The following is a 27,923-nucleotide window of genomic DNA, read 5'->3' as shown; positions in this document are numbered from 1 at the left end:
GAACTCTGGGTGCAGCTCGCGTGGCCTCGCTTCCGCTGGGCCCTCCTGCTGGGGCGCCCTGTCCTGGCCATGCTGGTCTCGGGGCCTGCCTTAGCAGTGCCGTGGGGGGCAGAGGAAGGGTCCAGGAGCCTGAGGTGAGCCCTGGCTCCCCGGGCTGGGGCCCTGTACCAGGTGCGGGCAGGTGGCCTGGGGCCCTGCGGCCCCACACGCGTCTGGCTCTTGGGCTCCAGCGGCCTTACCCTCAGAGCAGCAGGACCAAGCAGACAGCGGTGGGGACTAGCAGGGAGGAGAAGGGTGGTGCTGTCCCCAGGTGCCCACCTGTGGCCCGTGGTGGGCTGTGGGCTGCGGGGGCCCAAACAGTGGATGTGGTGGGGCCGGGAGTGGCAGGGCCCCCCCTCCCGGCTGTGGTGGCCACGGAGGCTTTGGGGAGGGGGTCTTCCCGGGACCTGCTGATGCCTGGAGAGAGATGAGAGAAGCAAGAGCTGGCGGGGTGTAGGAGTGACACGGAGAAGCAGCTCACGACCCCACTGGGTGGGCCAGTGTCCCCTCCAGGGCCCAGCGTCCTCCGGTGCCCTCTCCACCCACTGGTGTCCCTGCAGGAGCAGCCTACGGTCAGGTGCGGCCCCAGAGACCCTGCAGACACTCGGGGCAGACGGCAATGCCTGCCTGGGGGGTGGCGGTGCAGGACTGACTGAGATACTGTGAGAATCCTGCCGGGCAGGCGCCTGGCGCTGGGTCTCCGGAGGAGGCAGCGTGAGGGTGACTGGGTGACAGCCCACGGGGGCCGCCGCCTGACCTTCCGCGCCGGCTCTCTGCACGGCCTGCCTCCCCCGGGGGGCCTGCCCTGTTCTGGGCCTGATTGACCTGGACGAGTCACGAAGGGGCTCACCTCCCCCAGCCTCACCCAGAGGGAGGCGGGACCCCACGGCCAGCCTGAGGGGGATTCTGCCTCTGGTCTGGGAAGGCGACCGGACTCTTGCCGGTCGGAAGCGGGAGGGCCCCAGGGGTCAAGGCGGCCTTTCCAAAGCAGCACTAACTGAGGAGGAGCTCAGAGGGAGAGCTTGTGGGAGGGGCCGGGGCAGGTGGCAGCCAAGGGACAGGAAGCAGGGGCGAGGCGTGAAGAGGCGCGTGGGGCACAATCGGAGGCGGCGAGAGGGCTGAGGGCGCCGGGACCGTCCTCCCTCTCCTGCTCTTCCCAGGGCGTGACCCCGGCGGGTACTTACTGCCGACCGCGGAGCCTGCAGCCGCACCTGCAGGGAGAGAGGGAGGGTCACAGGTGCCAGCCGCCTGCTCCCTGCCGAGGGGGTGGCAGGGCTGGGGGAGAAGACAGGAGGTCTCAGCGCATCTCTGAGCCTCCCTGCTCGGGGGCTGGGCCCCGTTACCCCATTTTACTCTCCCGGCCACGTTGAGAGGGAGGGGACACTGTTTGCCCATTTCACAGATGGAGAAACTGAGTCCCAGACCCCTGACTTGCCCTAGGGGTTCTGCTGACAAGTGCGGGCTTCACATGCACCCTCTTATTTGATTTTAGATGCTTGGAAACTCTCGTGCAGGACAAGGAGGTGGGGGGCTGTTCTCCAGGGGATGGGCAGTGGGGTGTCAGAGAATATGAGGGTCCCAGCCGCGGAGGCCGGCTGCTTGACTTGGAAGCTCTGATGGGATTTTCCACCCCAGGGAAACCAAGTCTGTGCTCCCATCTGGGCAATGTGGGGGTGGCCCAAAGGCTTGCTAAAAAAATCACCGTCGGGGTGCCCTGCGCTGGGTGCATTCAGTGTGCCAGGCACATGATAAGCATTGCCTCCATGAGCCATTTAGTCCACACAACAACCCCACAGTGGGGTTCATATGGCCTGATTCCACAGACAAGGAGACAGGGCTCGGGGAGAAATGACTTGTCCAGGGACACACAGCTGTGAGGGGCAGAGGCCTGCAGAGAATGAGGATGCCCCTCAGACCCCAGGATGCCACCCAGGTGGAGCTGAGATGTCAGGGTGTGTGGCACACATGAGAGTCAGGGAGGCCCAGAAGTCAGCCCAGCCAACTCCCCCACCTCCTTCACCTGCTCTGAGCTGCCCCCCGAGACTGCCTCAGGGAGCAGATGCTCTGTGGGTAGGGTGGCGAGGACAGGGCTTCGTGGAGGGGTGGCACAGGCTGGAGGCTGGAGGCAGGATGCTGGGGCGGGCATGAGAGGAAGGTGACCTCTGACCTGGGCCTCCTGGGAGGGTGAGGGGACCAGCCAGGGGAGGGTCACAGGGGCAACACGGAGCGTCCCAAGCAAAGATCCAGGCACAAGAGACACGGGCAGGCAGTTCAGGAAAGTGGACCTGGCAGGAGTCTGGGTTTGGGGCTGGGCTGGGGAGGGATGTCCCAGGGCCTTGTATGGTTGGGGGTGGGGGGCTCGACTGCTGCAATTTTATTCTGAGGGCCCTCGGGGGGCACTGAAGGTGTGTAAGCAGGAGGGTGTCCAGGGGAGGAGGGACGGGAGGGCCCCAGGGAGGAGACGGGGAGCTGAGCAGGTGGAGAGGAGGGGCTGTGTCAGGGGTGACCCACAGACCAGCAGCCCGGCCCCCTGGTGCCCATCAGGCCATCCCTGGGGCCGTGGGGGCAGGTGGGCTTAGCCCCGGCTGGGGTCAGTCTGTCAGGGAGGGTGGGATCCGGAGACAGGCTGCATCTCCAGCCTCAGCCGTGCCCCCAGGTACACCAGGAGAAACCTCTCCTTCCCTGGGCTGGGGGGCCTCGCAGACAGATCCTGGGGAGCCTGGGGAAGCAGGGAGAGGGGCCAGCCCGGGGAGCTCCCTCAAACCGGGAGGCTTGGGCTGCTTTGCCGGCAGAGGGCAGGGAGGCCCAGAGGGGAAGTCCTGTCCGCCCTTCGCTGCCGAGACAGAGCATGGGGCCTGCGTGTGACCTGCAGGTAAAAGTCTCAGTCTGTGGGTGCCCTGAGACCTCGCCCGCCGTTCTCCCACAGAAAGGGGCGCCGGGAGGACCGAGAGGAGGCGGGAGGAGGGGAGAGGTGGCAGGACAGAGGAGGAGGTGACAGCCGGGGAAGAAAGGGGTCAGCGCCTGGGGGGAGGCCACGACCGGCTGTCAGCGTGCAGGCCGTCTCTGGGCCTTTGAAGGCCCGGGAGTGCTGAAGGCCCCTTCAAAGGCCTGCCACCTCCGTCACGCCCGCTGTGAGGCTTCAGCCTTGATCAGCCTAACGTCACATAAATCTTTCACGTTGGAGGAGGCGGGCGGCGATGGAGGGGCTCCTGCCGGTGTGCCCAGGAGGGCGGGTGGGTGGGCGTCCTGGTGCGGGAGGCTGCTGCCCAGCCCTGGCTTTGGAGGTAGGTCCAGCGACTGGCTGTGAGTCCCAGCACTGCACCTAAGTTGCTGTCAGCCCTAGGTGGGTGCTGAGGGCCGCTGGGCCTCAGCTGGGGGGTAGGGAGGTGGGGTGATGACACCCCCACAGGGTGGTTGTGAGGGCTGAGAAGCTGCGCATGAAGTGCCTGGGGAGCCTCTGTGCCAAGGTGCTTGCAAATGTCAGAACTGGTGAAATCACTAGGGGTGGGCCGGGGAGAGCCCTGCCGGGGGCCAGCCCTGGCCCTTCGCTGCAGCCCAGGGCTCCCTGGGATTTGTGACTTCATGGAGACGCCCGTGGGCTGTGCTGGGGCCCCAGTGAATGGGGATCCCATCAGACGTGTTCATGATGCGGGCATGTGTGAGCACACCCTGTAGAGTGCCTCCCTGTGGGGACTGCTGGGACTGCCGAGCCAGGAGCAGAGAGGACTGTACCCAGAGCGAGGGCGGGGACTCGGGCCCGGCCTCTGGGGAACCCTCTGTGAAGTGGGATAATGAGAGACCCGCCTGCAGGAGCCGCCTCTGGGCCGCAGTGAGCGCAGTGAGCAGGCGGCCTTGGCCCCGCAGTAGCTGTAAATGCCCCGTAAAGCCTGGGTCTGAGGGGTGCGGCTGCTCCTCAGAGCCAGCCTGGAGGGAGGGGTCCTTGCCATCCCCCCTCCCCGACACCCGTGGGGCCGTCTCTCTAGCCTTCAGGGTCATGAAGGTGAAGGACAGCGGGGAAGATGCTGAGCGGCTCATCTCGGGTTTCCCAAGGGCCCCGACCGGAAGGGCGGCTTAGGTTTCAGCAGGATGCAGGGGCGCTAGAGGGCCTTGATTTCAAGGCCTGGCAGTTAGGAGCCTCTTAACAAGGAGTGTGTGCACGCCTGTGCTCGTGTTTGTCTGTGCATGTGTTTGTGTGTGTGCACTTGTATGTTTGTGTGTGTGTGTGTCATCCAGAGCTTCGGGGGTTGAAGGGTTGGGGAGTCATGGCCTCGATGGCTCGAGGCAGGCGGGGTGGGGGGCACAGTGCCGGGGATGCTGTGGCCGCTCCGCCAGTACGTACAGGCGTTGGGAGAGCCGTGGGGCAGCGGCAGGTAGGAGCCAGCCCGCCAGGACCGGGTGCGGAAGTTCTTCTTGCATCTGCCGCAGTCGGGGCCCGTGGTGTTGTGCTCACACTCGCACTGCAGGCTGCCCTCACGCACGGAGCACAGGCTGGCGTGCAGGTTGCACTTGCACCTGGGGGGGACACAGAGGGACAGGGACGTCAGCACACTCCTGGGCAGGTGGCAAGGGCCTAGGAGGCTGTGGGGGCTGCTGGCCTGGAAGGAATCCTGGAGGCCACCAGGCCAACCTGCCACGACTCACCTCCAGGACAAAAAACATCCTGATTCCCCGCCCATAGTGGGAACAACACCATCTGCATTCTTTCCCAGGATGAACGCTGGCCGTGGACTGGCTGCTGTTAGGGTGGGTGACCAGGTGTCCCTGTCCCAGATGCTGCGTTTTAGTAACACAGCTCCTTGACCCAGGTGGGCTGGCAGGTAGCAAGGGCTGCTCAGCACCTGTCCTATGTAGATGTGGGCCTGGCCCCAGGCTGCACCTCTGCTCCCAGCGTGGCCCAGGTGCACGCCCTTGAGGGCAGACAGAGAGCACCCCTGACTCCCACCACCCCCATCAATTCATCTGCACATGCATTATTCATTCATTCATTCAAATATTTATAGGCAACTCTTTATTCTGAAAACCGGTAAATAAAAGGAAAGAAGTGATTGTCCTGCCTGTCTTATACAAACTGTGCCCCCAGGTAACCAATAGTTGAGGGGATGTTGCTTTTTATAGGAGCATTCCAGCTAATAATTTAAGGAGAAATGGTAGAATCAGGAAGTTGCCATTTAGCATCCCCTGCCTTATGAATGGCTCTAAGCTCTGAGGATCAACAGCCTGGAACATGCCAGAGAGAAGCTTCTGGATAGAAGGCCACACCCCATCTGAAGTAGTCTCGTCAAAACAAATTGAGCAACTTGAACCTGATCAAGCCTCTGGGTCCAGCTGCAAATCACAGGTACACAGAGTAAGGAGAAACGTGCTAAATAACACCGGGGACGGGATCAGCAAAGTCCAGATGGAGGGAAACTCCAGAATGATGACCCAGTTTCTTTAACAGATGAATTTCAAGGGGCTGAAACTCATGAGGAGACGCCTAGATCAGGAGAAATCCCAAAGGCACATCAACCAGCTGTGGGGCGCGGACCTCGTCTGGACCTTAATTCAAACAACCTCTGAACTCAAACAGAATGTATGTTCATGAGACAACCGGAAATGTGAACAGACTTTATGTGATGATATTAAATTAATGTTTATTAAGTGCAATGATGCTGTTGTGCTTCTGTTGTCAAAAGTCCTTATGTTTTAGAGGTACCCACTGAAATATTTACAGATGAAATTATCTGATGGCTGGGATTTGCTTCATAATAACACAGGACGGGAGAACATGGGCCAAGATCCAGATGAAACGAGACTGGCCGGAAGTTGACTGTTGCGGGAGTCGGGTTACAGGTGCATGGTGGCTCATTCTACAGGAGATTCCATTCTTGTATGCATGTCGGAAATCCGCCATAATAAAAAGTTAAAGAGAGAGTGTGCTCTATATTCTGATACAGGAAGATGTCCAAGGTATATTGTCAATATTGGCAAAAACCAAATTGCAGAAAAACGTGTTTAGTAGAATCCTGGTTTTATTAAAATATGCAAAGAAAAACACGTATAGGGCACCTGTTATGTGCCAGGCTGTTAGCTGGGAACAGTGGGGATATTACAAAGCACATGGGGTCCCTGCTCTGATGGAATATATGGTCGGGCAGGGAGATGATTTGAAAAATCAGTGATGGGGGAGGGGAGGAGGGATGAGCCGGTGGAGCACAGGGGGTCACAGGGCAGTGGAGCGATTCCGAGGGACACTCTCATGGTGGATATATGACATCATGCATTTGCCAAAACCCGCAGAACTGTATGTACAACAGGGAGCATGAGCCCTAGTGTAAAGTGGTGGACTTCAGCAGGTAGTGATGTGTCAGTGGAGGTTCATCCACTGTAACAAACATACCAACTAATGCAGGATGTTAATAGCAGGGGGACTGTGTGCTGGGAAACAGGAACAGGGGTTATTAGGAACTCCCCATACTGTCTGTGCCATTTTCTGTAAGCCTAAAACTGCTTTAAAGAATAAAGACTGTTTATTTAATAATAATAATCATGCAAATCTTTGATCAGCTGTTATAGGGGCCCAAGCATTATATTATACAAAAGACAGGGTACCATGGGGGCCCTAACTTTGCCTAGGGGCAGCAGATAGGTTTCGAGGAAAAAGAGTTTTAAACTAAGACCTGAAGGAGGATCGAGAGTTGGCCAGGCAAGGAGGGGAGAACCTTCTGGAAAGAGGCAAGAGCAGGAGGGAAGACCCCGGGACTGATAAGAGCTCCACCCCGAGGTCTGAGATGAACCCAGCCAGACCATGACACAGAGGTCGGATTTTATTCTGCAAGCAACTAAAAGCCATTGGAGGGTTGGATGTGTCCTGCTTATATTTTACATCACGTCTGGGGGACAAGAGCCAGGGTAGATCAGGGAGAAAGCTGTGTCCCTCCAGCAACAGAGGACAGTGGCTTGGGCGAGGGTGGAGGCATGTACAGCCGCCAGTGATGCCTGGCGTGTGCGGCACTTCCCTCCTAGGCTCATGTCACCCCAAAGACCATTTCCTGATGCCTAAACCGCGATCCTCCTCTCACACTCTCCCCGTCTCTCTTTGCACCCCGCCTTGCACTGCGCCGCCGGGCTAGGCGTTTCACTCTCCCGCTGCACAAGCCTCACACCCTCCCGGCCAGAGAGCCTCCCTTTGGCCTCTGCTTATCCACACAGTGAATGCCTAACTCCTTGCCTCTCTCCTCCTCTCAGTCAGTCCCGCCAGACGCCCATCTCCGCCCTCGCTGCCCTCCGCCTTGTCCTGTCTCCGTCCGACTGGAGCTCTGCTGTGGGGCCGCCTTCCCAGGCTGTCTCAGCACCCACCGCCCCACAGCCCTGAGCTCACTGACTGTGGGCGCCGGAATCACCAGGGCTGCCTGCCTCCTTGTAGCTCCTCTCTGCGCTCCTGTTATCCCGCAGAACGGTTAAGGAGATTCAGGCACGTCCATGTGATGGAATATGATAATATGGAATATTAATATGTCATCAGTATAACATTATAACATATATTAAATATGTTGTCAAAGGCCGTGGGGAATGCTCCTAATACAAATGAAAAGGCCACACCTACCAAGTGCCAGTGGGTGTCCCATTCGATCCTCTAATGGGCTCAAGAGCTGGTACTGTTGTTACCTTCACTTTACAGACAAGGGAAAGGAGGCTCAGAGAGGTTATGTTTCTTGCCCAGAGTCACAGGGCTGTCCCAAAATGTGACAGGGACTGGAACTCAGACATATGCAACTCTAGAGTCCAAGAGGCGAACATGCGATAGAACATGGATTGTCAAAAAGTAGGATATGGATTATAGGTATTAGAGGGCCACGGACTGAACCGTGTCCCCCTCAATGCGCATGTTGAAGCTGTAACCCCCCAGTGAGGCTGTGATTGGAGACGGGCCCTTAGAATGGTGATTAAGGTGCATATTACAAATGCTATTTAAAAACAGGACGTCGGGCAGGGTGGGGAAGACGGCCGGTTCCTGGGCTCGTGCACGCCCTTCCTCTCAGGGGGAGAAGCAGGGCCACCAGGCCTGGGGGGTGCAGGGGGGGCTGGGCCGGAAACCATTGCTCCACGTCACCGCCGTCCACTGTTTGTGATTCACGATTCCCGAGTCCGAAGATGTCTCCTGAATCCTCTGGGACAGAATTCTGAAGCGGAGCAAAGGCGCCATCCAGCGGCATCAGCAGGTGCTGAGGCCTGTGTCATTTTGACTGCAGCTTCCCCATGACAGCCTGGGCGCTGGCCCGTCAAGGTGTCACTACGGGGCAGGGCTGAAAAATGGGAGCCAGAGGAAGCCTGCCCTTGGCTTCCGATCCGCGACCTCGCAGGTGCTGCGGCGCGGCTCCGGGGAGGCTCTCCTAACTGGGGACCCTGGGCTCCAGGGACAGCCCTCGATAAAGACAGGTGCTCTGCGGAGCCCCTCGTGGCCAGTGCCTGCGGTACTTCCCTGACGCCCGCACTCCCGCTCCCTGGCGCCCCCAACGCAGCACCACGGTGCACACGGGCGGATTATAGGCTCTGACAAGTCCTGCAGGAAAGAAACCCGTCTGACTTTGTCTAACAAAAGTTCGTTTGCAGAATGTATTTGACCTCAGAAGGTTTTATTTATGCATTTCTTCTGAATTCCTATTTAACACCCCACTGAGCTAGCTGGAGAGGAGCTCCCCAGCTGTGTGGAACCAGGAATGTGCTCCATGCTTCTGGCCTGAGGACAGGATATTTTTAGATATCAGCTAAAGAAAAGATTGCCATCTCAACTTTGGGTGGTAACATTGACCTTGGCTTGTTAAAAATGTGTAACAGACCAGCTGAATCTGAGATGCATGTGGTAATGATGAGAGCAGGGAGTGGCGGCATGTCAGAGCCGGACAGGCCCCCCCACCCTGGGTATAGGTGGGGGAGGAGCCTGCTCAAGGTCAACCCTTGCTTACTCTGGACCCAAATCCAGACATTCCTCCCCAACCCGGGCTCTGCCTCGGTCCCATGCCGGCCAGCATCCCCACCAGCCTCATCTCCCAGAGGGTGTCTCGGCTTCTCCGCCCTCCCCGGCTGAGCTCTGGAATGAGCTGGGTGCTTCCTCTACTAGGGAGAGAAGTTCCCTGCTGGGCAGGGCTGCCAGGAAGAGCCCACCTAGTACGGGGAGCCTCGCCAGGGCTGGCACAGAAACAGAAGCCAGTCAGTGGGGAGGTGCTCCTCAGATGTCCTGACTTCTGCAGGAAACTCTGGGTGATACTGCCTGTGTGTGCGTGTGTGCATGTGCGTGCGTGCATGTGCGTGCGTGCATGTGTGTGTGTGCACACAAGCGGCTTGGCCTTTCTGGCTCTCTCCTTGTGTGTGTGTGTGTCTCTCCATGTCGCTGTGTTTCTCTCTCCCCATCTCTGTCCAGAACGTGTCAGATCTTCTTCCTCTGGCCCTCTGCACATGCGGCTCCTCCGCCCCCTCCTCCTAAAGCTCACGCCTAAGGAAGCGTCAGGTATGAGGCCAAATGACATGCCTGCGGGGTGGGGGGAGCCTTTCACAGTCCTCGCCTTCGCTCGGTCCGCTATGTTCTCCCTCGTCCGGTCAGCACTGTCTCCCGAGGCGGAGCCCACAGGATGACTGGCGGAGATGTGTGGGGAGTGATAAAGCAGTGTCATGGTCATTATTTATTTTCGAAAAAAACAGTATTTTTTTAAGAGACAAATTCATCAAACCTGGCATCTTAAAGATATTATTGCCTAGGTGAGACCACATTATAAAAGCATATTCACGTACTTAAATTATTAGTTAAGCAAGTAAATAAATAATATGCAATACGCAGAAGAATGGACTGAGAACCCTACCTCACACCATAAACAGAACTTAACTCAAAATGGATCAAAGATCTGTCTGTAAGAGCTAAAACTAGAAAACCCTGGAAAGGAAACACAGGGGTAAATCTTCACAACTTTGGGTTAAGTGATGGTTTCTTACACATGATGCCAGAAGGACAGGCAACAGAAGAAAAAAACAGATAAACTGGATTTCATCAAAATTAAATACTTCTGTGTTTCCAAGGACATCAGCAACAATGGGATGAGACAGCCAGAAGGGGAGAAAAAAATTGCAAATTATACCTCTGATAAGGGACATATCTAGACTCTATAATGAACTCCTGCAACTCAATCATAAAAAGACAAATAATAACACAATTTTTAAAACAGGGAAAGGATCTAAAAGACACTTTTCCCCAGAAAATACACAAATGGCCAACAGGCACATGAAAAGATGCCTGGCATCATTACCTGTCAGGGAAATGCAACTCAAAGCCACTGTGAATTACCACTTCACACCCTCAGGCTGGTAGTTATCAAAAACGGAGCTGGTAAGTGTTGGTGAAACATAGAGGAATAGGAACCCTCACACATGGCTGCAGCGAAAGTAAAACGTGCAGCTGCTTTGAAAGCAGTTTGCAGCTCCTCCAAAGATGACACGGAGTTATCATATGACCCAGCAATTCTATTCCCCGGGACATACCCACAAAAAATGAAAACACCCCCACACAAAAATGTGTATGTGAATGTTCACACTAGCATTGTTCATAATAGCCGAGAGGTAGAAACAACCAATGCCCAACAATGGAAAAACAAAACACATACAATGGAATATTACTGAGCCATAAAAAGGAATGGGCCTACGACCCACGCTGCAGCACGGAGGGCCTTGAAAACACGTGGAGTGAAAGGAGCCAATCATGGAAGAGCACGCCTGGCAGGATTCGTTTGTACAGGATGCCCACAACAGGGCAATCCAGAGGCAGAAAGCAGACTGGTTGTTATGGGGGCTGGAGGGAGGGGTGGCTTGAGGGTGATGGCTTAGGGGAGCAGGGTTTTGTTTTAAGGTGATAAAAATGTCCTAAAGTTGAGCGTGCTGATGGCTGCATGACTCTGTGGATACCCTAAAAGCCTCCGAATCGTACACTTTAAATGGGTGTGTTGTAGGGTATGTAAATAAAATCTCAGCAAAGCTGTTTTAAGTAAATACATAACTACCTATAGGATAGGGGAAATAGTGAAAGGGTTACCCCAATGGCGGAAGCTTGGGAAAAGGGGGTTTTATTGTACTCTCTCTCCTACAAACCATCAGAGTTTGTTTGACACTTTGGACCAACCCTTCACCGAGTACCTGCAGGGTTACTGGGTGGTTTGGCGGATACAAGGCACCGTTCTGGGAGCTTCACCCAAATTAGCACGTTGCCCTTTCACAGCATATTACTATGTCCACTGTGCAGATGGGGAAATTGAGGCCTGGGTGCTGAGGTGGGCTGCTGAGGTCCCCCACCTGATAACAGCCAGAGCCAGGGCTAATCAGGGCAGCCCGGTGCCAGAGTGTGCACTGAACATCTGCACCCCGGCGGCCGGTGTTGGGGGCACCCGGGAGCCTCCATCTCAGCAGGCACGGCTTCCACCAGCCCCAGTGCTCGGGGCTGTTCCAAACCAATCTGAGCCCCAGTTCTCATCCTGCTAACCCCATGGCTGTCATGACGATCAGTAACATGGGTCATTCATGAATGAGGGAATTAATGAATGGGTGCAAGTAATGCACCTGCCATGTCACCTAGGAGTCCTGCACACAGCAGGTGCCCGTTTGGGACTCGCTCTCTGTCCTCTCGCCCTTCCTGGTGACTGCGAGATGCACTAGCCTGGATGATTCGCCACTCACTGTGTGACCTTAGGAGAGATGTGGCAATTCCCTTGGCCTCGGTTTCCTAATCTGTAAGACTGGGACGGCAGGGGCACCTGCCTCACAGAGTTGTAAGGAGCAGCCGAGGCAGGGCTATAAGCCACCTGCCTAATGTATATAAGCACCCCACAAATGTTAGTGTCCTGTTGAGTTCCTCCTTTCTTACGCTATTGGGCACCCCGAGGCGGGGATCCTGAGCGCTCTCCACAAACAACTACGGACGGCATATTACTGTTATCTCCATGTTGCAGGGAAGGGGATGAGGCACAGAGAAGTTACTGTCCGGGGCCACACAGCTGGCGAGCCCCACCTCAGGGAGGGTCCCAAGCAGGCAGCTGGGCGGTGGCCCAGAGTCCCCACTGCCGGTTCTCAGACAGCAGCCCACCCAGCCCACGTTCCCCCAAACCCAGGCCCGTCCTGCCCCTCCCTCCCTTGCTCCCTCCAGCTGCTGTCCTTCTGTGATTTCCCCTCCTTATTTCTGAAGGCCTTTGGGAGGTGAAATAAATAAAATAAGCAACCACATATAAATAATTCATGGAGTATTTATATGTGGACAGGCACTGTGCAACATGCGTTATTAGCCAAATCCTTCGGAAAATCCGGAAGGTACCTCTCTCGGCATCTCACAGGTGAGGATGCAAGATCCTGGCAGGTCGAGTGCCCGTAACTCACTGCGGGTCCCTGGGTGAGCGAGGGGGACGTTCACTGAGGGCTGTCAGGTGCCCGGCGTGGGCCCGTCAGCACCCTGCCACCTTGCGTCTCTCTGGGGAGGCCCCCTGTGCTGATTCCACTCGGACAATGAAGCCCAGGCGAGGGGCCGAGGAGGCAGATCCTCCCCAGGCCTGCCACCCACAGCCCCGCTTACCAGTTCTGGGGCTTGGCCGTGGCCACGGAAATGCAGCCCCGTCTCCCGCTCGCTTCCCGACACCAGTTTCCTCCCGGGCCCAGACCTGGGTGAGCGTTCCAGCTGCCTGGCTGCCCCGCCAGCCCGAACAGTCCTCCTGCATCCATGGGATCAATTCTCCCAAGGAATTGCTTTCTGAATCTGACCTTTGAGGACCATCAGTCTCACCAGAAAACCATCGCCTGAGCCACCTGACCCCACCACACGGCAGCTCAACCGCCAGGCCGCGTTATTTAATAACGAACAGAAGAACGGTGTGAGGCCTGCCCATGGGGTCTGCCCCGGCCAGCGGGTGGCTCCCAGCCCACCAGGACCTGCGGCTCCTTCCCCACCTCTGCCCCGTCGCAGAATCCCACGGCTTCAGCTGGACAGTAGCAGGAGTGGCTCCGGGGGGGTCGGGGGGGTGCGGCGGATGACAAAGGGGCAGGTGCTGACTCAGCAGCCAGATTCTCACCAGGCCCTGCTCCTGAGGTACTGGTGTCCTCGAGCAAGTCACTTCTCTGGGTCTCAGACCTTCCATTTGCAAATTGAAAGGGTTGAATTATGTCTTAGATTTTCAATTTTATTATTTAATTGCACTCAAGTCTGGCACATAGTGGACTCTTCAACATCTGTTGAATGAATGAAGCAGGGCACAAAGGACTGAATGAATGAGATCATGAACAGCATCCTGGCACCGAGCAGCGGCTCAGTTACAGGCCTGTCAGCGCCACAGCTGGAGCCTCATACGGTGACCAGCCTCCGGGGCTTCGTCTCCCGGCTGTGAAACTGGGGCGCTGACGGTTCCCGTGGGATGGGACTGGTGGGGGAGATGAGCCACAGTGTGGGGGTGTTCGCAGAGCCCAGCACATGGTGAGCACCCCATAAATGCCAGCTGTTATTATGTTGCTATTGTTAATGGCCAACAAGTGACAGAGGTGGCAGTGTGGGGATTCCTAGGAACAAAGATTGGCCTTACCCGGCAGACCCCAGATGCCCAGCCCCAAGGGACAGGCCCCTCACCTGCGCTGTGCTGTCAACACTGCCCCAGAGCCTCCCAGTCGCCAGCAGCAATCAAACCTGCTGACCTGTTCCGCAGGCTCCTGGGAACTCCCACAGGGGGGCATGCCACTGCCCTGAGGGCCATTTTCCTGAAGTGCCCCCCTGCTACGACGGTTGCCAGATTTAGCAAATAAAAATATAGGATGCCCGGTTAATATAGGATGATCCCTGGGACATCCTTACAGTAAAAAATTATTCATTGTTTACCTGAAATTCAAAGTGAACCAAGCGTCCTACATTTTATCTGGTAGCCCCACTTGCCCCTGCTCATCCACGTGGCTGACAGCCATGGTCCTCAGGCCCCCACACCCCAAGGCATGGCGGGGCATGCACCCACTCGCCCATGGGAGGTGGGCCCTGCTGCCGGCTCTCTGCAGAGGAGACAGGGCTGCCACTGCCTTCTCTGCAAAATCGGTCCTTTTTTCAGGTTGATGAGTCCCTGGTGAACCGACAGCCTGTCCACCTGCCAGGCTGGCCGGGGGCCCCAGGGCTTCATGAAGCTGTTGTCAGGGTGCAGGGCACCAGGCAGCCTGTGCCAGGCCAGAGCGTGCCCTGCGCTGCGGGGAGGGGCGGGCAGTGCCGGGGAGCTGCCGGCGGGAGCGCCATCTGGACACGGGCCTGGCACCAGTGCTCTGCGAAAATCGTGAGCCGGGCCCTTCCCTTCTCTGCGAGAGGAGCGGGTGTTTGGAGAGCCTCCCAGACAGGAGGCCGGGAGGAATGTAGGTCAACTCCTGGCAGCCGGAAAGAGTGATGTCATCCGCTCCTCGGGCAAAGATGAGGAAGTGGTGAGTTTGGGTGAACAAAGTCTGGGCACTGAGCTGCCCAGGGCTGGCCCCCCTCCACGGTCAAGCCTGATGGGATTTCAGGGGGTTCACAGGGCCCCCTCAGACCTGGGGTGCACAGGCGGGTGGAGGGAGAGCCCAGGACCCTGGGGTTCTTGTAGTTGCTCACCCCTGCCTGGTGTCCCCCTTTCCTTCCCCTCCGTCTGTGGATTCTTATATTCGGGCGCACAGAGGGGGGCTTGCCGAGTGCTGACACCTCGAAGGCTGGAGTGCTAGAAACAAACGACTATTTTAAGGCAGCCAGCAGTGTTTTCCCATTTCTCTTGCCAGATAGAGCATTTATCTTTGGGTAAAGGCTGTTCTTTTGTTTTGGGAAAAACATTTCCACGGGCTGTTGGGTTGATAGGGACAGAAACCCCAAACCTACGCCAGCCTTGCTCCACGTGAGGGTGGCCGTGCTCCTCAGGACAGGGGAGAAGGGTGGCACCCCGAGGGCCCTTCCCTCAGGGAGGGGCTCGTGCATCGGGCTGGGGGCCTGGACTCCGAGCAGGAAGGAGGTGGCCCCGGCATGGGCTGGGGGCTCCGGGGAGGGGCAGCTCAGGCCAGTGGCTGGATGGCAGGGCTGGTGCAGCCAACGGCCAATCTTTAAGGGGCTCTTTTTCTGTGTGGTGATCCTCATTGGCTCTCTGCAGGCCTGAGTCAAGTTGGGATGCAACACCATTGCCTGTGGGTCTCAGACCTCCTTGGGGGATTAAGGGAGAGACTGGGTCCTTGCAGGGGTTCAGCATCGTGGAGGGACTGGCTGCTGTCAGAGAAACAAGCCAGGGTCAGGACCAAAGCCTCAAGGGGCTGGCTGGGTCAAGAGGTGACAAGTGGCCAGGACATAGTGGGGGACTGTAGCAAGAGGCACCCAGGAAGGGACTGGACTTCCTGCTCATTGATGGCTGGGGGCAGGGCTGGGGTGTTAGAGGGAAGAGGGCACTGGAGGCCAGAGAACTTGGCCCATCTGGTTAAGAGGCTGAGTCAAGGCCCAAGACCCCGAGAAGGGGAGACAGCAGAGCTGCAGGGAGGGGTGGGTGTCCGTGAGGCGTCGGCTGCCTGAGCCGACCCAGCTTGCCCAAGGTAATGTGGATAAATGCTGGCTGGTGCTCCTCCTGGAACGCAGTCAGGACGGCAATTGAGTTCATTGGCCAAATCAAATTTGGGCTTCTGTGCGAAGTCCTTTTCTATTAAGTGCTTTAACGTACATCACCTCCTGCAGTCTATTGATAAATCCTATTACCCATTATAAGGCCGGAGGCAGCTTCCCAGCATACAGGAGAGGCTGATGAGGGGCTGTGGGGGGCTCAGATGTGGCTCGGGTGACACGGCGGGTATGACCGGGGCCTGAACGGGCTCCCCCAGCCAGACCAGGCTGCTTGACTAGAGGAAGATGGTGTCCTCCCCAGAGGGTGGGGGGCCCTTCAGGTGCCCGCGGGGTGAACAGGCGCTGCTAGGTGTGCTGGTGGGAGGGGCAGCAGTGCCAGGGGCCGGTATTAGCAAGCCCTGTCTGCCTCCTAGCTCCTAATTACAGTCCCTTTCTTTTCTAGAAAGAATTACTGACAGTAAGACTCAATTTGTTCATGTAAGTTCATTTGTTCATGAATAAGTGAGTGAATGAATTCAACAAATACACGGCATGCCCCCTGCACTCTGTGCTGGCCTCAACAAAGCAGACCCACCCTGCAGTTGAGAGCTCACAGCCTGGGGTGGGGCAGATGTGCACGGCCACTGTGGCTGTCAAAGCCGCGGGATTGCTGTGCTCCTTGAAGGCCGGATGGGGGACAGAGCAGGTGGCCCTCCAGGTCTCCAGCTTGGGGTGCCCCAGAGAGGAGCTGTCTAAGCTAAGCTCTGAGGGGAGAGGAGTTCGCCAGACAGGAGGGCTGGGAGAGCTGGGAAGTGATCAGCCCCGAGGCAAGTCAGAGGACCCCAGGGCGGCTGGTTTGTGAGGACGCAGAGCCCAGGCTGCTGGGGGAGGAGGGAGAAGTGGGCGTCCCCGTGAGCAGGGGCCCAGTGTGGGCTTGGCTCCAAGGTCAGGGGAAGGTCATTCAGAGAAGTGACACGATTGCATTTGTGTTTGGGGAAAAGCCCTCCACATGGAAGGGGTAAGACTGAAGGGAGTGAGGACTGTCATCTCCCCAAACTGAATCCTGATGCCAGCGGGTGCCTCTCCCTGGGGGGGCAGGGCAGGTGACAAGGGTCCATGTCAGGGAGCTGCTCAGGCTGTGAGTGGCTGGGAAGGGTGGGTGGGGATCCGGAGGGGGGGCATTTCCCCCCAAGGGGAAAGGAGCCTCCAGGGTCCCATGCACAGAACAGGCAACTCCAGAATGGAGCGCCCAGACTCTGGCAGGCCAGGGCGGCCCGGCCCTGGCCCCTCGCTGCCCCTGGGCTCATGTGGGCCCAGGGCATCCTGTGGGCTGGCAGCTGGCAGCTGAGTGCAGCATGTGTGTGACCAGTGCCTGTGGGTGTGGATTCATGTGTGTCCAGGGGCAGGTGCTCGAGCACGTGCAGGTGGGGGTGCCTTGGGGGCATCTGTGAGTCTAAACTGTGCTTGACATGGGTCAACATGCCAGCCGGCCTTCAAAATGACCCCCAGGCTCCCTCCATGGATGGGCAGAGAAGGTGGTCCAGCCCAGGGTAAGGGGACAATAGGCCTGACCACTAGTCCGGGCTTGACCTGCATCCTCCCAACCCGACCCCATCTCCAGCCCTGTCTGCCCTGCCCATGCCTCATTAGCCCCAGTGACAGCTAATAAAGGTCCTGCAAACCACCCAGCTGGGGCAGGGCAGGGTCCCGGGCCTGCTGGGGTCCAGCAGCCAGGGGCCCAGGGCAAATCCATCCTGGCTCGCCCTTGGCCCTGGGCTGTGCAGGGACACACTCCCGAACAGGCTGCTGGCAGCAGGGCTCCCTTCCCGAAGTCTCTGTCTACACCTCACATTAAAATGAGTTTCTCCTTCCAGCAACCCAATGACTAATGATGTGGGCTGGGGAGAGAACACACTGGAGCTGAGAGGAGACTGGCCGGAGAGGGTCCTCGGGGTGAGCAGAGGACGGGCTTGTGTGCAGTGCCTAAAACCCGACTCCTCACAAACACAGGGCTCCCGTTTCTCCGGCTCCTACCGCGCGCCAGGCCTTGAGCTTAACTTGCAAGACCTCAGATGATGCTCCCAACAGCAGTATCCCATTTTACAGGTAGGGACCCTGAGGCTCGGGGAAATTGAGGAGAGGGGCCCTGGGCCATCAACTAGCAAATCAAAGCGTCGGAATTCAAACGCAGGCTTTGACAGCAAGACCTCTGCTATCCACTCATCACAGGGACCTCTTGCGGCCAGGAGGATGGCTGCCTTGGTTGCCAGAACAGGCACAGAGATGTTAGACGTGTTAGGAGCGGGGCTTCTGACCTAACTATGAAATCGTAAAAGGGCCGGCCCTGTTTCCTCCTTCTGCGTCGTAGGAGAACGCCGTCTGTCTTCTCCTGCTCTCCACCCACCTGCCACCTCGTCCACCTGCTCTTCCTGTCCTGCCAGCCTTGGGTCATTCCCATCAGGATGCAGGTGCCTCCCGGCACCAGGAAGGCCCCTCTCCTCCCACGTACCTGCCACCAGCTCACGCCCCATTTCCCTGCACCATTCAAGGTCAAACTTCCTAAAAGCTTTCTCAACATCTGCTTCTTTTTTTTCACCCCTCATTCATTTTTTAAAAATGTTCTGCATCCAATTTTACCTCACTCCAAGACAGCCTTCATCCCGCAGCACCCCCAGATCCACTCCCAGGGAGGTCCTCTTGGACCTCCATGTTGATAGATCCACAGACCTGTCTTGCCCTCCTCTGTCTGGACCCCTCCAGGGGCATCAGACAAAGGTGCTGGTCCCCCTGGGCACTGCCCTCTGCTTGGCTTTGGGGCAGCCCTCCTAGATGTTTCCCCCTCCTGGCCCCTCATTTTCTGTCCCAATTTCACGATCCAACTCCCGAGCTCCCTGTCTCCACGGTGTTACGGGTCATCGCTAAGCCCGGGGTTCCCAGTGCCCAGGCCCGCCTGCACCTCACACTTGGATGTCCAAATGCTCCAGTGCCTCAAAGGCACCTCACAACAACAGGTCTAACAGAGAATCCCATCTTCCTCCAGCTTGCCAAGGGAAACATAGGAGCCCACAATCCCACACTTGGGTTTTTTCCTGAGAAATTAAGCTTATGTTCACCCAAAAACCTTTACATGAATGGTCACGGCAGCTTTATCATAATTTCCCCAAACCGGAAGCAACTGAAAAAAGCCACTTACATGGTGTATGGCTCTGTTTTTAGGACATTTTCAAAAGGACAGAACTGCAGTGACAGAGAGCAGATCAGGGGTGGCTGGGGGCCTGGGGTGGGGGAGGGTGTGGATGCAAAGGGGGCAGCCCAGGGAGATTTTTGGGGAGAGGCAATGTTCTGTGTCTTGATGGTGGGCACACGAATATATGCATGTGTTAAAATTCACAGAACTGCACCCCAAAAAGGTATGGTGTTTCTATGTGATAATATAGAAAATAAAATGTAAAAATGTAAAAAGAGAATTTTCCTCCAGAAACTTCTTCCCCTACCGCTGTCCCCACATAACCAGGTAACTTCTAAATCTACCCAGCATCTCATGCCAGAATCCTGGGAGTCCCCTGATGCCCCCTGCCCCACCGCCCAGGCTGCTGTTGGTCCTGCTGTCCTCCAGGTCCCCCTCCCAGTTCAAATTGCTCAGTATCAAATCAGAGCATGTCATTTCCCTGCCTCAAATCCTGCGAGAGCTTTCACTGACCTTTGAACAAACCCAGCTCCTCTGTGCTGCAGGGCTGGCCCGACCCAGCCCTGCCCCTCTGCTCTCTTCTTAGCAGCACTGTCACACACGGCATCTACATCACATCGGATTCCCAGAAGGCACCATGCGTGCTGAACACAGGACCTTTGCACCTGCTGTTCCCTGGCCGGGAGTGCACCTCACCCCACATTTACTCCCACTAACCCTTCAGGCTTCACCTTCAAAGCTGCCTCCTGGGCAGGCCTTCCTGGACACCTGGGTGTCTTCCCAGCCAGGCCCTCCATGTCTCCCTCGGTTTATTCCCTTCCAGCACCCTTAGTCTTTGTGGTAGCCTCTCTCCCTAGTGGGCTGTGACCCCATGAAGTTCTTGGATCTGTAGCATTGCTTGTGTCAGGCACATAGTGGGTGCCTTTTATGGGTTGAATTATGTCCCCCCAAAAGATATTTTGAAGTTCTAACTCTTGGTGCCTGTAAATGTGATTTTATATGGAAGTAGGGTCTTTGCAGATGAGATTAAGATGTAAGTTAGGATGTCAGACTTGAGTGGGGCCACCCTTTGTCCAATATGACTGCTCTTCCTCTAAGAAGACCCACAGGGAGACACCAGATAGAGACGGGCGGACAGAGAGAAGACAGCCCAGGAATGCCAAAGACCGCTGGCCACCCCCGGAGGCCAGGGGTGACGATGGAATGGAACCTCCCCTATGGCTGCGGAGCAAGCCCGGCCCTGCCGACACCTCGGCTTCAGACTTCAAGCCTCCAGGACGGTAAGGGATATATTTCCGTTGTTTTAAGCCCACTGAGTTTGTGGTGCTTAGTTACGGCAGCCCTAGGAAACTAATAAAACGCCCATTAAAAAAATGTGTTGAATGAATTAATAAGAAAGTGAGAAAACTCTCAGGAGGAAATCCTATTCACTCGGGAAGAGAAAGGGGGGCACCGGTTCTCCGTGGCGGTTCTGGGTGGCATTACTGTCAGTGGTTCCATCCTCACAGCCTGCAGGGCTGTCCACATCCGTTGTGACCCTGGCCAAGCCCAGGACCCCGACGGCTCCCTCCCGCTGAGTGGGGCCACAGCCGCACCCTCGGGACAGTGAGCCTCAGAGGGCAGGACTCAGGCAGGAGACCCATAGAAAGGGCTTAGAGGGACCTTGGCCCTGGGAATCGCTCAGTAAATGACAGTTAACGCTGTGAAGGAGGAAGGCCCACCTCCTGGCCTGGAGCCTGGGGCCACAGGGACTCAGAGCAGGCAGGACAACTCTCTGGGGGGGCAGCCGAGGGAGAGGCTGGCAGGAGGTTTGGGCTCAAACGTGGTCAGTGAAAGGCATCTTCTGAGTACCCCGCCCCCCCGACCCCCACACATATACACGCACACGCACACACGCGCATACACACAGCAGAGCTCTTCTCTCCCGGGGTTTCTGTTCCCATCCTAAGTCCCCTCCATCTCCAGTTACCAGCGATCAATAAGGACAGGATGTTTGCAGAAGACAAGCAGACAGGGAGGGGTGGAGGGGGGAAGCAGGCCGGTCCTGCAGCCCAGGGGCTCAGAGGAGAAGACGGACCCCAGCAGAGTCTGGGGAAGGCACTGGGCTGGGCCATCCAGGTGGCTGGGTCTCTGAGCCTGGACAGGTGCCCTTCCTCCCCAAGGCTGCAGCCTCCTCCCCAGTAAAAGGGCTGTGAGAACACAATGCCTGGAACCTAACATCCACCACATTTTTAAACGGAATCTGTAGCGCCTGTTCACTTAATCAACACTCAGTGTTGCTGTACAGAATAGGTGTGCAGGACCTTCATCTGATGCATAGGACCTCTCTCCATCACCTCCTGCAAACCTGCCCGCTTGAATACCCCCAGAAGCGGGGAACTCACTCCTTTCCTGTCCCTGGCTGACAAAGGCCCAATGGACAGGTCCCTGGAGCCTCCAAAAGTTTTCTGGGCAGAGGAATTTGCCCCTGGGCAGGGCCTGGGGGGTGAGAGAGGATGCCCGCCCTTTCCCCCACCCCTCCCCTATCCTAGACCCCGACAGGCAAGGCTATTTTGCCAGAGTTCGCCAAGCATGCCCATTCAGGAACATCAGGGCACCATCCGGCGGGTCCTACATACGCCCTGGCCACCCCATGCTGTCTTCCCAGACCTCTCTGGCTCCCTGGTGCGGCTGGGTTTTCCCACCTGGAATTCAAAAAGGAAAAGCAGGAGTCACAGCCTTCTGCTGAACCGCATGACCAGACCTAATCAGTCCATAAGCCCAGCTGCCGCCTTCCTGCCAACCGGCCGCCTGGAAAATACTTACTTGATCTGTGAATTGATTGCTGTACTTTCGCCACCACCATGGCTGATCCCTGCCGCCCACAGAGGCTGGGTGCCAAGCGCAGCTGGGAGCTGCTGGGCAAGGGCCACCCTGACACTTGCCAGGGAGACACAGACTCCAGGTGCCCTGGGTCCTCATGCTATGGGTGGGAAACTGTAGCCCAGAGAGGGGTGCGGAGGGGTGGGACTGGAACCCAGCTCGCCGGAGCCCCGGGCCGCCGGGCACCAGCGCGGTGCACTTGATCTCGGTGGGGCTAAAGAACGAGGCTCCCTCTGGCCCTTCCTGGGAGGCTCTGCCCCACTTCTGCATCTCAGGGTCCCGCCTATGAGAGGTGACCGTCACCCCTGACGTTAAAGGGGCACTACGGGCCTTGATTGTCACCACCAGGACCCTGCAGCCACAGACATCAGGACCCCCACATGGGCTGCCTAGTGAAGTGGGGGGCGGGCCCTTGCCGGGACTCCTGAAGAGCAGCCCAAGCAAGGCAGGTGGGAAAAGGGGCCGAAACCCCCAGAAGGCGTGGGGGCCTGGTTCCCACCCTGCGGCTGCCAAGCTGGGTGGGACTGCAGGGTGGAGGGAAGGTCTTCTACCAACCAGAGCACTGCCTCCCAAGGACAGGCAGGGGTCATCTGGACGACCAGATGCCCAGGCCTGGACACAGCTCAGAGAGGCGGGGCAGGGGTCCTGATGCCTGGCTTCCACAAAAGTGGCCACACATCAGGGGGGTTTCAGAACATCCCTGATTTAAAATATCTCACCCAAGTGAGGGAGGGTTAGAAATCACAGGTGTCAGAACCACAGGTGCCTGCCCCAGCCCCACCTGCCCCGGACCCCGGCTCAGGAACAGCTTGGCTCTTCTTTGGCCCACCCGGGATCCACGTGCACAGTCAAAGCCAAATAAAATGCAAACATAAGCTGAAAACAAGAGCCTCATGCCGCCCCTGGCCAACCCCACTGGCAGGCGTGGCCACATGAGTTCCAGCCGTTCCCCCACGCCCACGATGCTCTTCCTGTGTGTGGACGGACTTTTTTTTAATGTCTACTCAGGACGTAGAAATCATGCACACAGGCATAATATGTATTTTACAAAAATGGGGTTATACTATGCACAAGCAGCAAATTGTTTTTTCCACTCATCAGTAATTATATGCTTGGGCAGTCCTCAGATCCTGCTGTGCAGAGAAGCCCCAGGGAACGCCCTCCCAGCTGGGCTCTCTGGTGCAGCACCTGCCGGCACCGGCCTACGCCATGCTCCTGGCCCAGGTGATGCACCACTTTACCTCACTTAACTCTCGCCACGATCCAACGAGAGAGGCGAGATCAGTATCATCCCCACTCTGCAGATGGGGAAACCGAGGCACAGAGCCATCCTTGTCCAAAGTCTCACAGCCACAGGATGGCAGAGCTGGGAATCCAACCAAGGCCATTTGGCTTCAGAGTCCATGCCCCTAACCGTGACACCAGCAGTTCTCAGACCTGAGAGGGCACCAGAATCCCACGGAGGACATGCCAGCACACAGACTGCTGGGCCCAGTCCTGGAGGGCAGGATGCAGCGGGTCCGGGGTGGGGCCTGAGAGTAGGCATTCCTAGCACGATTCCAAGTGATGCTGATGCTGCCGGACCAGGAGCCACACGCAGAACCCTTGCATCGTGCGCCACTGCCCCTTAGGCCTGACCCCTGGGTGCTCAGGGGTGGGGTCTCCCCCAGCCTGTCCCCTGAGTACAGACCAGGTGGTTCACACACGGCTGGGGAGCACACTCCTGTCAAGTGGACAACTGATCTGGGGGGCGTGGAACCACTTGTCATCCACAATCATAATGAGTTCTGGGGATTAAAGGCTGTGTTTATCTCCTTCATCTTTTGTCTCCCCGAAAGTGGCCTCAAAACATTCTTCCCCGAAGCTGTAAGTGACGGACTAACCCTGCATATTCCAGAGAGAAGTCTGGTCCTCCACTGGCTCCTGGGAGCCTCTGAGCCCTTGGACTTTCCTGCCTGATAAGAGTGTCTTTGTTTCCTTGGGGGCCCCGGGCCACGCCAGGTAGTTTATGCTAATGATGTGACCAGTGGTGGAGGCCTTGGGCACTATTACCCTGACCTCTGACTCAAGGGATTAGAGAACACCGGCAGCCAAATGGGTAGTCAGCCACACCCTTGTGAATAATCCCCCTAAACCCCGAATACCAAGGCCCGGGCATGCTTCCCCCGGCTGGCACTACTGCACACGTGTTGTCATACATCACTGCTGTGAGAATCAAGTGCTGTCTGCATGTCTGCACTGGGAGGGGATCCCGGGAAGCTCGCACTGGTGTCTCCTGCAGGCTGCCCTATGCACCCTTTCCTGTTGCTGATTTTAATCCTCTGAATCCTGTCATTGTCATAAGCTGTAGCTGTGAGTATGAGAGCTTTGCGACATTCTGTGAGTCCTTTTAGCAAATCATTGGGCCTGAGGAGATCTTGGGGATCCCTAGACGCAAGCGCCCATCACTGAGTCGGTGGTCAGTTACAGGGCATCTCCTAAGCAACCCCGCTCATCCCTACCAGGCCTTTAACTCCATGGCTGGAGGCAGCCCAGACCCTAAAGAGGATGTTTATGATCCCCCATTCACTCCCTCCATGGAAAAACTCAGGCATCTTGTCTATACAGCCCTGGCCATTGTAGGCAACCTTTTGATATAATACTAGATAGCATTCCAGGTATCAGGTAACATCCCAGGTATAAAGTAACATCCTGGATACCAGGTACCATCCCAGATACCAAGAAACATCACAGGTACCAGGGACCATCCTGGGCACCAGATAACACCCAGTACCAGGTGCTATCCTGGGTACTACATAACATCCCAGGTACCAGGTACCACCCCTGGTACCAGACAATATCCCAGGTACCAGGTAACACCCTGGGCACCAGGTACCATTCCGGGTACCAGGTACCATCCTGGGCACCAGGCACCATCCTGGGTACCAGGTAGCATTCCGGGCACCAGGTACCATCCCAGTACCAGGCACCATGCTGGGCAGCAGATAACAGCCTGATATCAGGTACCATCCCAGTGCCCCAGCAGCCTTACCTGCCAACGACCTCGATGTTGGAGATGGCATAGAAGTACTTGTAGAGGTTCTCCCGCTGCACATAGGTGCCCCCGAGTGCCGGGCGCAGCAGCCTCATGCGCAGGTCGGTGAGGGTGAAGAACTCCTTGAGGCCCTTGGCGCTCTCCAGCCTGGTGTACAGGTGGTCCATGCTGCGCAGGCCGGGGCCGGCGAAGATGGCAAAGCGGTCCCGCACCTCAAAGCGCACGTGCTTCTCCTTCTTGGAGCCCGCCCAGCGCGAGTACTCCTCGGTGCACAGCACCCGGTGGGCGCCCGAGGACGCCAGGTCGCGGGCCCGGCGGGCGGCCATGCCAAAGGCCTCCATGCAGTCCTCCGCATAGAACTGGTAGGGCTGCCACGTGCGCCCGTTGTCCAGGGACTTCTCCAGGACCATGACGGTGGGCCGGCCATACTCGAAGGTCACCACCACGTCGTCTGTAAGCTCCACACTCTTGTTCCACGAAAGGGTGATGTTGGCTTCGAGCGGGCTGGGGTAGCGGCTCCACGTGACGCTCTGCCAGTACGTGGCCAGCCCCTCGTCCTCCTTGTCGAACATGAGCCGGGGTGGGTGGGCCAGGTCAGGGTTGGAGGCGTCACACTCATTGCTGCACAGGTAGGGGTTTTCCTGCAGGGGAGGAGCAGCAGGGGTGGGCGCTAGCTGCATGGAGGGCCTGGGAGGCCTCAACCCAGACCGGCCCCCACCACGTGCCTAGGCATCTGCCCAAGGGTCCCAGAGCCCATGCTCCATGTCCAGGTGCCAGGAAGCGTTTCCCAGGGGGATAATCTGTACCTGTTTCCCCAAAGCACACAAAGGCATGCAACTCTATGGCTCTTAGAAAACACACACTTGTTCCTGTTGTAAATACAATCAAAAGGGCTGGTGTTAGCATCTGCTCCAAGGTCCCCCGTAGCTTCCCACTGCCTGGAGAAGTCCTAACTCTTTAATACAATTCTTTAGTACTTTGCATGTACCATACCTGGAGCCATCGTCCCCAGTCTCCTGGGCACTCCTGTCCTCCAAGCACTGCTAGCCCGTGCCTCTGAGCCTTTGCAACTGGCATTCCCTCTTCTTGACATACCCATCCACTCTGCCTAAAAAATTTCTACTTACATTCCTGACCCTTTAAACATCCCCCACACGGAGACGCCTCCCTGACCCTTTAAACAATACCATTGTTAGCAATAGGAGTGGTGATGGTAGAAGGCAAAGTCATGGGAAATATTTGTTGAATTCCCCCTGGGGTGCCAGGCACCTCATCTCATTTCCAGACCTCATGAACTCATTTCTCTCCTGTTTACTCTTATCTCCAAACACAGAGTGGAAGCAAACCTGGGCTTGGGAAGGCGGTGGCCCTCGGCCAGGGGCCTGCAGGAAGAGGCGGGAGCCTGAAGCTGGCCTAGCTGATGCACAGCACAATGGCCACCCCTGTCTCTGGCCCCACAGCACGGGTGTCCACCTCCTGCATCGCTGGGCACACTGGAAGGATTGGGCATTTCAGGTCGCCCCCTGGGGGGTGTATGTCTTTGCATTTCCAGGTCCATGGCACATGCCTGGCAGGCCCAGTGAGGGCCAGTGGCTGAGGAGGGCAGGGCACAGCTCCCATTTGCTGACTTTCCTCCCAGCCTATCCCTGGAAGGCTGGCAGCCCATGCCCGGGCCCAGCAGGCACCAGCTGCACCCCCCTCTGCGGCAGTTCAAATCCATTCCCTGTGTCTGAGCCACTGTGTGAACTCACCCGGAGGCCTGAAAATGTCACTGACATGGTGGTTGCCTGGGGTCGGGGATGAGCCGGTGAAGCACGGGGGGTTTTTGGGGCAGTGAAGCGAGTCTGTGGGACACTCGTGGTGGATTCATGACATTATGCATTTGCCAAAACCCTGGAACTGCAGAACACAGAGCGTGAGCCCTAATGTAAACTGGGGGACGTCAGTGAATACTGACGTGTCAGTGTAGGTTCATCCGCTGTAACAAACGTGCCAACTAACGCAGGGTGTCAATAACAGGGGGGACGGGGGGACTGTGCACGGGAACAGGAACGGCGGGTATGAGGAGCTCTCCATATCGTCTATGCCATTTTCTGTAAGCCTAAAACTGCTCTGAATAACAAAGTCTATTAATTTCAAAAAAGCTGTCACTGAGAACGGCACAGGGCCTCAGACCACTCACAGCCCTTTTTGATGAATATTTCAGGTCCCTGGTTTGCTCAGACACTACGGCTTGGATGTGAGCTAGGCCCTCATTCTAGATGAGCCGTCCAGCTCCCTTGGGGAGTGGGCACATGGCCTCTTGAGGGCCTGAGCTGGCACCCACCCCCCACCATCCCTGCAGCTGCCACTTGGATGCCCTTAAGCGCAGGACAAGTTCCTGGGCTGCCCGGGGGTCCTTGGTAGCCGGCTGGTCTGGGATCGCCGAGCAGGTTCCATGCCGCCCTCCTTGACCAAACTAGCTCTGTCCTTGGTCCCCCGGGGTGCCCCTGTTCACCCCACCTGGCCCAGCCCTGCCAAGTCTCAGGCCCCACAAACCTCAGGGGTGAGACGGAAGGGGTGCACCACTAAGTCTGACCCTTCATTCAGCAAACAGGGACACTGAGGCCCAGGACTGGGCAGAACTGGCCCAGGCTTCCTTGAGAGCAGGTGGCACTTGAAGACGAGCCTGCTCCTATTCTGAGTAGCCTTGGGGATGTCCTGAAATGCTGGTGACCTCACATGCAACATGGCAGGGAGACGGGCCTGGTTCGGCTCATGGGGGTCCAAGCCTCTTTGTGCTCCAGCAGGAGGCCTGTGCTGTCACCTGAACGGAGAGGGGCAGAGAGGTCCCATGGCCCAGCTCAAGGCCTGCAGAGGCAGAGCCTGGTGACCAGAGGGCAGCGGGCTGTGGGGCTGCCTGGGAAGGATGGCGCCCTCCCCAGCTCCTCTGCCGGCAGAGCAGCAGGGTAGGAGGAATGGCTCAGAGGAATGGGGCTGAACTGTGAGGTTTTGACTTCCCCAGAAGCTCTCTGGGGCCCTCCTCCACAAGACTAATTTTTAGCATGCTGACACCTGGCAGTGTCACGCCCACCTAGAAAGCTCGTATCAACCCAGCCCTGAAGGCTATGCCTATTCCCTGGCTGCCTCATTCTCTCACCTGAGAGCTTGGGCTCCTGCAGCCAGCCACTCTTCCTTCTCCAGGTTTGCAGAGCTCCTCCCCTTTGCACCTCCTCCAGGAAGCCTTCCTTGCC

General features: G+C 57.3%; 1 protein-coding gene across 9 annotated transcripts in view; it reads right to left on the bottom strand.

Annotated features, from left to right (window-relative positions):
• The window catches only part of NTNG2 (netrin G2), a 63,666-nt gene that overhangs the window by 9,201 nt on the left and 26,542 nt on the right, over positions 1–27,923 (bottom strand). For 6 of the 9 annotated variants that reach the window (XM_036913486.2, XM_057499157.1, XM_036913488.2 and 3 more), the window contains 4 exons: positions 24,688–25,331; positions 4,379–4,551; positions 1,224–1,250; positions 319–456 (listed from right to left, as the gene is read on the bottom strand). In XM_036913486.2, coding sequence (XP_036769381.2) covers positions 319–456; positions 1,224–1,250; positions 4,379–4,551; positions 24,688–25,331 — 982 coding nt within the window. The remainder of the gene's footprint in view (positions 1–318; positions 457–1,223; positions 1,251–4,378; positions 4,552–24,687; positions 25,332–27,923) is intronic. The other 3 variants (XM_036913489.2, XM_036913490.2, XM_036913491.2) reach the window with 1 other exon arrangement.

Source organism: Manis pentadactyla, chromosome 3 (genome assembly GCF_030020395.1).
Source record: "Manis pentadactyla isolate mManPen7 chromosome 3, mManPen7.hap1, whole genome shotgun sequence".
In the NCBI taxonomy this organism is placed as follows: Eukaryota; Metazoa; Chordata; class Mammalia; order Pholidota; family Manidae; genus Manis; species Manis pentadactyla.
Note: the sequence above shows the minus strand (reverse complement) of the source record. Positions and strands in the feature narration are given on the sequence as shown.